Source organism: Populus trichocarpa, chromosome 6 (assembly GCF_000002775.5).
Source record: "Populus trichocarpa isolate Nisqually-1 chromosome 6, P.trichocarpa_v4.1, whole genome shotgun sequence".
Classification (NCBI taxonomy): domain Eukaryota; kingdom Viridiplantae; phylum Streptophyta; class Magnoliopsida; order Malpighiales; family Salicaceae; genus Populus; species Populus trichocarpa.
Genome location: NC_037290.2, coordinates 19,064,381 through 19,074,508, shown reverse-complemented (window position 1 = coordinate 19,074,508; position 10,128 = coordinate 19,064,381). Strand labels below are relative to the sequence as shown.

General features: G+C 32.3%; 1 protein-coding gene across 2 annotated transcripts; it reads right to left on the bottom strand.

Annotated features, from left to right (window-relative positions):
• Window positions 1-1,077: 1,077 nt before the first annotated feature.
• On the bottom strand, window positions 1,078-4,608 carry LOC7485244 (uncharacterized). 2 transcript variants are annotated; one of them, XR_002982600.2, is made up of 6 exons: window positions 4,312-4,608; window positions 4,145-4,205; window positions 3,974-4,063; window positions 3,173-3,509; window positions 2,511-2,591; window positions 1,078-1,326 (listed from the first exon to the last, which is right to left on the bottom strand). XR_002982600.2 is itself a non-coding variant. In XM_006381823.3 (5 exons), exons 1-5 carry the CDS (start codon window positions 4,450-4,452, stop codon window positions 1,305-1,307), a joined length of 651 nt encoding a protein of 216 aa, XP_006381885.1. In that variant the 5' UTR covers window positions 4,453-4,603; the 3' UTR covers window positions 1,078-1,304. The 2 variants fall into 2 exon arrangements, 1 of the variants encoding a protein (XP_006381885.1); XM_006381823.3 differs by lacking the exon at window positions 2,511-2,591 and having other exon boundaries at window positions 4,312-4,603.
• Between the last annotated feature and the right edge of the window lie 5,520 nt (window positions 4,609-10,128).

Sequence of the window (10,128 nt, the reverse complement as noted above, 5' to 3'; positions counted from 1 at the left end):
AAAAGCATTACTAAGGTGAGCTATCTTCTCTAAATGTCTTGTCACCGCAACTTTCTAGTAGGCTTTTAGGCTGAAGTTGCAGGCTAAGCATCAAACTCCAAATAGTAAAAGCCAAAAGAGAGTCAAGGGAGTCAAGCGTGCCGCAAGAACTTTTAGACTGAAGTTGATCAATGATTTCGTATTCATGCCAGATTTCAAAAGGATTAGCTATACAGCAGTGCTTAGCAATCAAGAGAGGAATAAATTGGCAATGGGTCGCTTTTTGGCAACCAATTTACATCTGCATGCCTTTAGATTTTTTGGCAAATCTATAGGAAGTGACCGCTCTTGAGACTTTACCCTCACTACCTGCCTGCTGCATGGCTGCCTGCTAAATGATTACTGTCAAATATATATTAATTTTTTTTTATTAACGTGAATATCCAATTAACTTACGTACATCTCGAATCCTAAAATCACCGTGGATGTCACGGGACAGGCAGATGCAGCAAGGGCAGCGTGGATTTCACGGGTCATGCAATGCAGCAAGGGCAGCAAGGTCAATTAATCTCCTGTGTACTGTGTACTCTGCCATACTCATCCAGTTAATTAACGTTAAATTCAGTGACGAGGCAAGTTAGTAAAAGAAAGGGAAGATCAGTGAAGATCGTGAGTGCCGCAGTCTTCACTTCCCAAGTTAGGGAAGTGAAGAGAAGAGTGACAGGTTCCATCTTCACATGCAGGAGATGCTTCGGATCTGCAGACTGCAGCTTGATCATTGGCATATCCCGTTTGGGCTGGAATCAACAAATTTTTATACCAGCTCGCATTATACACTTTCCGGCCATATCTCAGAGCAATTAGCATAAAGAGAGGTATTGCAGTCATTGTATGTGAATCAGCGAATAGAAATGGGCAGGTGTCGTGAAATGCAAGGCTGATCTTTGATTGTGAGGGCTCCTGTTTTCTAACATGAACGAATTTTTGCCTTCAAAATTCATATGCTAAAGTGGAGCTCACACTCTTCCCCCCCCCCCCCCCCCCCCCCAGCATATTCCAAGGCAAACACGGACAACGCACATAACCAGAAGAGAGAAAGGCAGGCAAAACAAAGACAATCGAATTAGCATCAAGCAGTTCTTTAGACATCTTTGAAACAAGCTCAAGTCAGACAACTTTTGAGTGCATAGTAAAACTTGCTAGACCAATATCTGATTCTTGAAAACGGAAGAAACAATTTTTAATGCTTAAATACCTATCTGAAACAGAGTCTTGCAACTGGCAATAAAACCAACCAACCACCTTCCCCATTATCCCAGAAACAGTTATAAGATCCGGAAACTGCATCTGCAAGCATATCAAATAAAAAAAAAGGAAGAACAGAATTAGTAACCTCATGAATTAGCAGTAGCAAGGCATATGTGTGATGATCGATATATAGGCACACATGTCCAAAATAACTTAGCTATAGCAGTTCTAAGCATGGCTGTTAGAATCTTACGATTAACAATTCGAATCATACAATTCATCTCGATTCACATTCAAAACAATGCGAAACATGGGTTAAATCTCAGGTGCACATGAATCTTGTGAATCAGTCATGATTCAATTCAGTAGGATTCATTGCTTTTTACGAGTCTAACCCTCCAATAGAAAATGAAAGTAAAATGCATAATTTTAAAAGAGATGGTAAGAATAGGAAGCTTTAGTCTAGAAGTCATGGATGACAAAAACATATGAGCAATTTTCTTTAACAAATATGTCTACTTGAAACTGAAACAGATTATAAATTAATTTTTCACACAGAAAAAAAAGGGTGAAAGAAAGCAAGAGTCTCAAAGACCACAAGAATGACAAGGGTGATATCAACATTGGGAAAGATTATTTAAACTAGGAAATTTAGCAGTATGCTAGTTAGAAGGTAGTTTTAGATGTATTTTTAAGTTATTGAGTTGTTAAAATGATCAAGAACCGATGAATAATATGTTGAATTTTGAGACTGGGTCGTTTAATGACCAGGAACTAATAAATTAAATGAATTGATGCACATTTTGTTTAGTAAATGATCATTTTTAACTTTATTTAGTAATGCTAGTTATCTTTTATTGTGCCGTTTTCATTTGTTAATGAATCTTTTGATTCACGATTCCAAAAATGGGCTTTCTGATTCAGGAGTCGAATCTCAATTTAACAACCATGATTCTAAGTAACACACAACTTAAGCAGTGGCAATCCCCTCCTGCTGTATCTAAATTTGGCACCAATTAGATGGAGAGCTGAGTTGATACTGGAAAAAAAAGAAGAACAAAAGTAGGGAAAAGAAATCTAGTATAGTCACAACAGCCAGACTTAGCAATTAGTTTAAAAACATCATAAGAACTCTTAAGGGGGCCTTGAAAGAAGCTTCTCTTTCCATCTAAACCTAGACAAGCCCAACCAGAATTATAAAAGGATGATTTATTGGTTGTGACTTGTGACAATATATGTCATAGTCTCATAGTAGATTTCATTGAAGGCTATACAATACTTGCCTATTCAAAGAATGCGGTAACCCAATTTGAAGACCTGCTTGCGGTATTCCAAGAAGTTCCATTCGAGTATGTTTTTACTTGCTAGAACACCAGTGAAAAAACAACCAGTATGCAAAAGACAATTGAAGTTTATATTTATAAATAAGAAAAACACAACCAGTGTTCCCAAGAATTATTAAAGAAGCATACAAAAAAAAAAAAAAAAAGCATGCATGAAAATTTTTATGGTCAATCTAACAAGGTTACAGATTAAGTATATCCCAGCATTACCATCCTCAGCACCTCATTCTCATCTGAATCATTTTCTGCCATCACCCCCACCCCCCTTTTCATACATACATTGAAATCCATATTTTTAAGGATGTCATGTTCCAGAATTTGCAATATTATCACCTTTTGTAGGAAACTTTTTCCACAAACTAATCTAAATCGTATGTAGACTACAAGCAACAAATAACAAATAACAAAAAAAAAATCCCGCTAAGAATACTATACACAACAACTCAGGCTAGTCAGATTCTTCATCTTGGTGGTGGCAGTAGCACATACCAATAGTTTTAGTAAAGGGAAAACATTGTTGGATAGAACACATTATAAACAAGGACTCAATCATGAATTGCATGGAATTGTACGAAAAGAAGAAAAATGAAAGGCAGACATACCCCAGTAGACCCCTGCCAGGCCACACTCTAGGAGTCACTGATAAGTTGATGGGAGCACCTTGCCTCATAACTATCACTGGTACTGCATGACCCTGATTTGCCTGAGTCTCAGAAGCAAGCTTTTGCAAAAGATTCTCACCAACTTGATATTCCACAGTACCAAATTTAACAAGTTGATCTCCAAGTTGCAGACCATCCTCTGCCGTTGGGGATGCATCGGCAATTTCATAAACCACAGCAAAGGGTATGCTAGCCATCATGTCCACATCCATGGAACTGGGAGAATCTCTAAGAACAACATTGTGGGAAGTTGCAGATGGAACAGCATTGCCAACCACTGAGTTTTGATTATTTGACACCCCATCATTTCCATGCAAGTGAGGAAGAACTAGTCAGTCAACTTATCACAGAGAAGAAGCCAATCTCTTATTGAGATATAGCATAAGTATTTCTATCTTGAAGTATAGAAGTTAAGCAGAGATAATTGGCTCGTGGGAGACATATAAACTCTATTATAGATATGAACAGGAAGCGATCAAAGATGACTGCCAACAGAAAATGTGTTTTTCTAAAAAAAAAAACATGAAAATAAAGATTGATCATCGTTTAATCATTTGATTAGTTTTATATTTTGTTCCTCTCCAATGAAGAACATAAGCACAGTTAACTACTTGTCATCATTCAATACAAACGAGGCAAGTATTTGTATTGCAAGTCCATGCCCAACATGCAATGATAATTGAGAGAAAATATGAGCAAATAACATTGCTCAATTAATAACATTATTACATATCTACGTACCTGAATCTTTGGTTGCAAGCCTGGCTGAATGCAGAACTTGTATATTCTCATTTATTTTCTCTGTAATCTCCTTATGATCATTCCGCAGCTCTATTGATACAAAACACAAAAAAAAAACTACAGAGATTGAAGTAAAATAAAATAAGGGAAAGGGAAAGGGAAGGGAAATACCAGCAAGACGGTGTCGTTCAGCTCTAACGACTGGAATATCAATATCCGACCGAGGAAAACCCTAGAATTTATTTAAGAAATAAATTAAAACCAAAAATACTCGGCAAATCTTAACAGCTACGGATACATAAAACCCTAAAAAAAGAAGAAGAAGAGAATTTATGTGCCTCAGAATCGACGAGGTTGCCGGAGAGACCAGGACCGCCAGGCTGACAGAGGCGGTCGATGATGACATTCATCTCAGTTTCCAAAGCACTTCTCTTCTCCATCAGTTTCATTGTTTCTGCTTTCAAGTTCGCTCCCACCATTTTCTTTTCTTTTTGAGTCTCCTTTTTGGAGGAGGATAAGAAGAAGAAAGAAATTCAAAATTTGTGATGAGTCTTTGAATTTGTTCGTTCTGGACTGGGATGGGATGGCTTCTCATGCCTGCTTGGGATTTTTCAATAACGACATGTCATTTGCTTCATAAACCTACAGTCCTTGCATCATGCCACCTTCTTGTTCACTGTCGTTGGCTGATTAATTTCCATTTATGTCCTTCCAAATTTAAATTTAGCAATTTGGCATGCCTCATGTCTATTTAGGAAAATGTTGAGTTGTGTTTTCTTGTGATTACTGTAAAGATGACGATTTGTGTGTGTGTGTGTGTGTGTGTGTAAAACAATTTTGAGGAAATAATTAACAAAAAAAATCTAACAAGACTAAAAAAAAAATTGTGTAACTGCACTTAGTTTACTATTCATTACTATAATAAAATTATTATTTTTTTATCATTGGAAGAAAAAAAAAATGAAATATCTTGGTGTTCATGTAATTTAAACTTTTCATATGGCATATTGGTTATTAAAAAATTATCTAAAGGTTTTACATCTTTTCTAAATTTTCAAAAAACTAAAATAATTAAATTATTCTCCAAGTAAAAAATATAAAATTATTAACTAAGAGTTTAAATGTACTTGAATGTTATATCATTCTTTTTGTTTTTTTAAAAAGGATATAGGCTCCTTGGTCTAGTCTAGTAATCCGATACATATCTGGTACAACCTTTTAAGCCAAAGCGTAATTGTGATTGACTTTCTTAACCCTTTCCTAGATTTCTTCTTTTAAAAAAATATATTTTTAAATAAAATTATTTTTAAATAAAATAATTATAATGATTTTTTAAAATTATACCATACTTTTTAAATAAGATTAAAGGTTTTTAAAGTAATGTTAGCAATTATTTTATGGATAATTTTATATATGAACCTATATATTTTTAATCTTTGGTTTGAGAGAGGAGAGAGAGATTACTGGATTCTAGTGGTAGAAAGAAAAAATCAGTTTTGACACCGATTCTAACAACCATAATTGTTGACTGGTGTCAACAGGTTCCATTTAGTTAGGAGAGTTCCGCTTAGGTGTTTTTTTACCTCAAAATTGCCTAAAAACCATATATAAACTCAGGAATATTTTTTATTTCGGGTTTCTATGTGTGTGTATTTTTGTTTTGTTTTTTAATGTCATTTATGTGTTTGTTAAGGTGTTTGGTTCTTTTCTAGTTGTTTTGAGTCAAAATAGGTTTTTGGGTAAAAAAACATAGACCTTGTTTTTTCGGTTGCTATAATGGCCGGAATCTAGGGAAAACCAGGCGATGCGTCATCTAAAATTTTTGTTTTCAAAAAACATTAGGTCGGGTGACATGTCATCTGCCCTAATTGAGTTTTTTTTTTAAATAGGGCCCGCTCACGGACCTTTCTAAATGGGCCAGGCCTAGCAATGCTTGGCCTTATTTTTTTTTTTTTTTTATATAATTTTGCCTTTTAAAAAATCATTTTTTATATGTGTTTTTTAAATAAGTTTTAAATTTATATTTAAATTAATACCACTTCTTTATGATTTTTATTTTTTTATTTACCTCTTTTTAAATAGTAGTTGTTTTTTCATTATTTTATGTGTATTTAATTTTTTAAGAGGTTATTCTAATTTATCTATAATTTTTTTTATGTTTTGTATAATTGAAATTTATTTTTAAAGATTAAAAATATTTATTTTTGGATAGAATTTGTAATAGGTGCAACCTTGCAAGAAATTTTTTTCCTTTGATTTTATTCAATCAATTTTATATGTGTCTATTTCTACTATTATTTAATAAAATAAAAAATTATTTTAATTAACAGGGTCATTGAACATTGTCGGGTAAATGACTAGTGTTGCGAGATCAAGTATATTTATCTACTTTTGTTTCTTGACTTTTCCAGATCCGTATTTAGTTATTGTTAATGATTTTTTTTAAATTTATTGACATAGATGGTTCTCGATTTATTTAATTAGACGTATGTATAAAATTTTTAATTTACACTTTATTTTTTATATAAATAAAGGTGTAAAAAAAACCTGCATGTTCAACTTTTTTATTAGAAAAATAATATCCAGCCTGCGGCTGAGCGCAGGTGAAATAACTATTTATAACTTAACAAATTGGTATCAATTTGTAATTATCCTACACAATTTTATTACTTAATAACTAATCGATTATCTAGTTTTATCTTATCAACATCTAGGGTAATTCTTCTAGTATGAGGTCTGCAAATTCAATTAGAACATTTTAAACCTCTATGGAACTATCACCAGTCTCCTCTATATAACCGCTTATAAGCATCAATGCAAAAACTACCCTTTCATTTTCTACCTCTTCCATAAACTTTGACAAAGACAATAAAGTTTTTTTTTATTTGGTTCAACCTTAAATATTGCCCGTATTTTCCTTAACGCCCATGCCACACACTTTCTTTTTATACTAAAAGTGTACTTATTGTGTTGCTTATCATGCATGACATTTCTATTATATTGACAAGGTCTCCTTAATAATACATGACACATATCTATAAAAATTATATCGCACCATACATTATCACAATATTTTTTACCTATAAAAAATAAAACAATACATTGTTATTCCATTATTATCTCATTATCTCGCTTCACCCATGTCAATTTATGGGGCTTTGGATGACTGTTTGTTTTAAGCTATAACTTCTTTACTATCTTTACAAACACAACGTTGTCATAGTTGCCATTATCGATGATTAGATTCCATACCTTATCTTTGATTATAGACGTTGAATGGATGATTTTAGTACGCAACCAATCTTTACTCTAGTCACTTTTGAGAGACTTTCAGATGACTAAGATAGCATCATCAACTATATATAAAATCTCCCTACTATATGAATCATTAAAAGTAGGATTTCTTTTGGCTAAACTCTCATTTATGAGTTCTTCTTTTATCAATAGATTATTGTTTGAAGACTCTTTGATTTATAGCATTTAACATAATTATGCCCTTGCTTACAGGATCTATAATATCAAAATTTTAAACCAACTTGCAATTTGTTGAGGAGTAGGAGTATGTTTAGGTTGATTTTTTGTTCATTAATCGTTGATACGCGCATCCTCAACATTTTAATCAACTTGAAATTTGTTATTATGGCTAGTTTGAAAACCCCCATTGGTTTCTTTATTTTTCTATTTCTCTATGGTTAGAGTTATCTGATGGACTTTTAAAAATATCCATAATAATTGCAAACAAAGCATGCCTTGCATAAATTGGTATAATCCAATTAGGTACTGAGCTACCAATTACTCCTCCATTTCTGGTAGATCATCTCTACCCACTAACTAATAAAAATTATCGATATACTCATTAACAAACCTAGCCCATTACCTCAATGTATGGAATCGTTGGGATAGGGTTTGAGTGTACTTGAAAGAAAGAAAGTGGCATTTCATTTATTCTTAATTGCTAATATTTGATTTTTCTTATCTCTCCCAAGTTCTTTTTAGCTACTCTCACTAAGTAAACTAGTTGACCTGGTAGCGATCACTTTCATCCTTATTTATTCCAGGACCTTCTTTAATTAAAAAAAAAATCTTTCCATTTAAAGCATTCAATCAATGAATTCCTCAACTTGTAAGATACCTAAAAACTAAAAAATTTTAATTAAAAGCTTATGTCTCCATGAAATTAATCTTGTTCAAGAGGTTGCCTCATTTGCTCCTCGTGCATTTGAAAAGGATTTTCAAAACTATTTACTTATCCCTGATCACTCTTTATATGATACTCCAATTTTCTCTCCTCCAATCGACATATTAATTTTGTTACCTATCTTTGTAAGTCCTCAATTGTTAGTTCATAGATGTTTCACTCCTGAACATGTTCTATTTTGCAACCTTTTCCAACCATGGTTTTTCAACAACACACAATAATAAACCACTAAGAATTGTCATGTTATGATACCAACATAACTGAACATAAGAAATAGGAATCCAAAAACAAGGAAGAAAAATGTTTTGGAACAAAAAATTACATGGAAATCCTAATTCACATTTTTGTTACTCAAAACTTCTTTTCTAAAAATCCATCATTAAAAGAAGGTTACAACTCTTTTTAATAGGCCCTAAACTAACCTTTATAAGACAAGAATAATTCCAATTCCAATTCAAATATAAAAATAACATATAACAAGAAATAAAGCAAAATATCCAAAATTAACTAGAAAAAAAAAACAGAACTTATGAAAATATAACTTTTATGTCTAATTTGAAGGCCTTCCCAACCTCAACTAACTGCGGTAGCTAACTCCTTATAGAACTTGGCATATAAAATCTCCTAATTGAATTTGAGCTAGATTTAAATATCGCATCAAAAGTCATATGCCTTTACATAAACATAACATTTGATGTGACCGTGCCTTTTACTGCACATTTTATTATGCTTGAACATGTCCATTTAATCCAAATACATTTATAATAGACTATACAAGTGATTCAAATATAATAAATTCATATCCAATTAATCATAACCTCTTACATCATTATGCCTCGGGTTTAGTGTCTAAAACTCGTAGTCGATAACTCGCCATATTCTTACTTAACATGCCGGGCTTTTTTTAATTTACTTTTTGGTTATATCATTGGTTATTCAACCATATTAGTTTTTTAAGCTGGTTTTTAGATTTATTTATTGGTTAAGAAGATGCATTTTTTTTTAAGTTTTAAGGAGAAGATTTTTAAGTTTGAAATTTAGAAGCTATATCTAGAAAAATTTATAAAAAATATGTCTAAATATATTTGGAAAAAGAAAAAAAGTAGTACCACTATATATTAGAAAAAAATGAGCAATTAACACACATAACTTAAATAAATATGAATTAACATAGCAACAAGAAGTTTTTGTGAAATAACATACTTTTACATGTCGCTCTTAAGAACCATAACATTTAAATGATGTCATGTTTTATAATCGTGATATTTAAATTGATATCGCAGTTGGAAAACATAATAAAATTTTAATTGATATCACTATTCATAATTACGACATCAATTATATTCTATGTTCTTATATAACTGGTATTTCGATTGAGCCATTTTCATATTTATATCAAGACCTTCAAAGCAATAACAAGTTTTAAAAAGACCAAAATCATGAGGACGGTACGTGTAAGTTACCATGTGGTTATGTCATATTACACGTAGCAGCTAGAAATCATAGAGAATGAAGAATGTTTTAGCTTTTTGTCTCGTTTTCACTTTTTTATTTGCAGTAGAAATATGGAATTTAGCATACATAGACGGCAAGGACTTTAGCATGAAACAAGGAATACAATATGGAATTTATCCCTCTAAAAATTATCAATCACTAGCTAACCGAAGCAAGAGCCATGCCTATATCTAATCCAATTGGTCGGTCAGCACACTAAGCTGGTGTCAATGCACCATTCATCACTATTTTTTTTTTTTAGTTTAACGTGGGTGTCCGGGCCAGCTTGCACTGTAACAAAGGGAGCAAACCTCTTGGTCCCAAGCTCTTACCACCGGGTCATTCATGTCTATTTTAAACAATGTGTACTTGAGATAGCGATGTAACTATCATTTTATACAATTATTTTAAGTATTAAAATTAAAAATAAAATTTTAATTATTATTTTAAAATAAAAAATAAT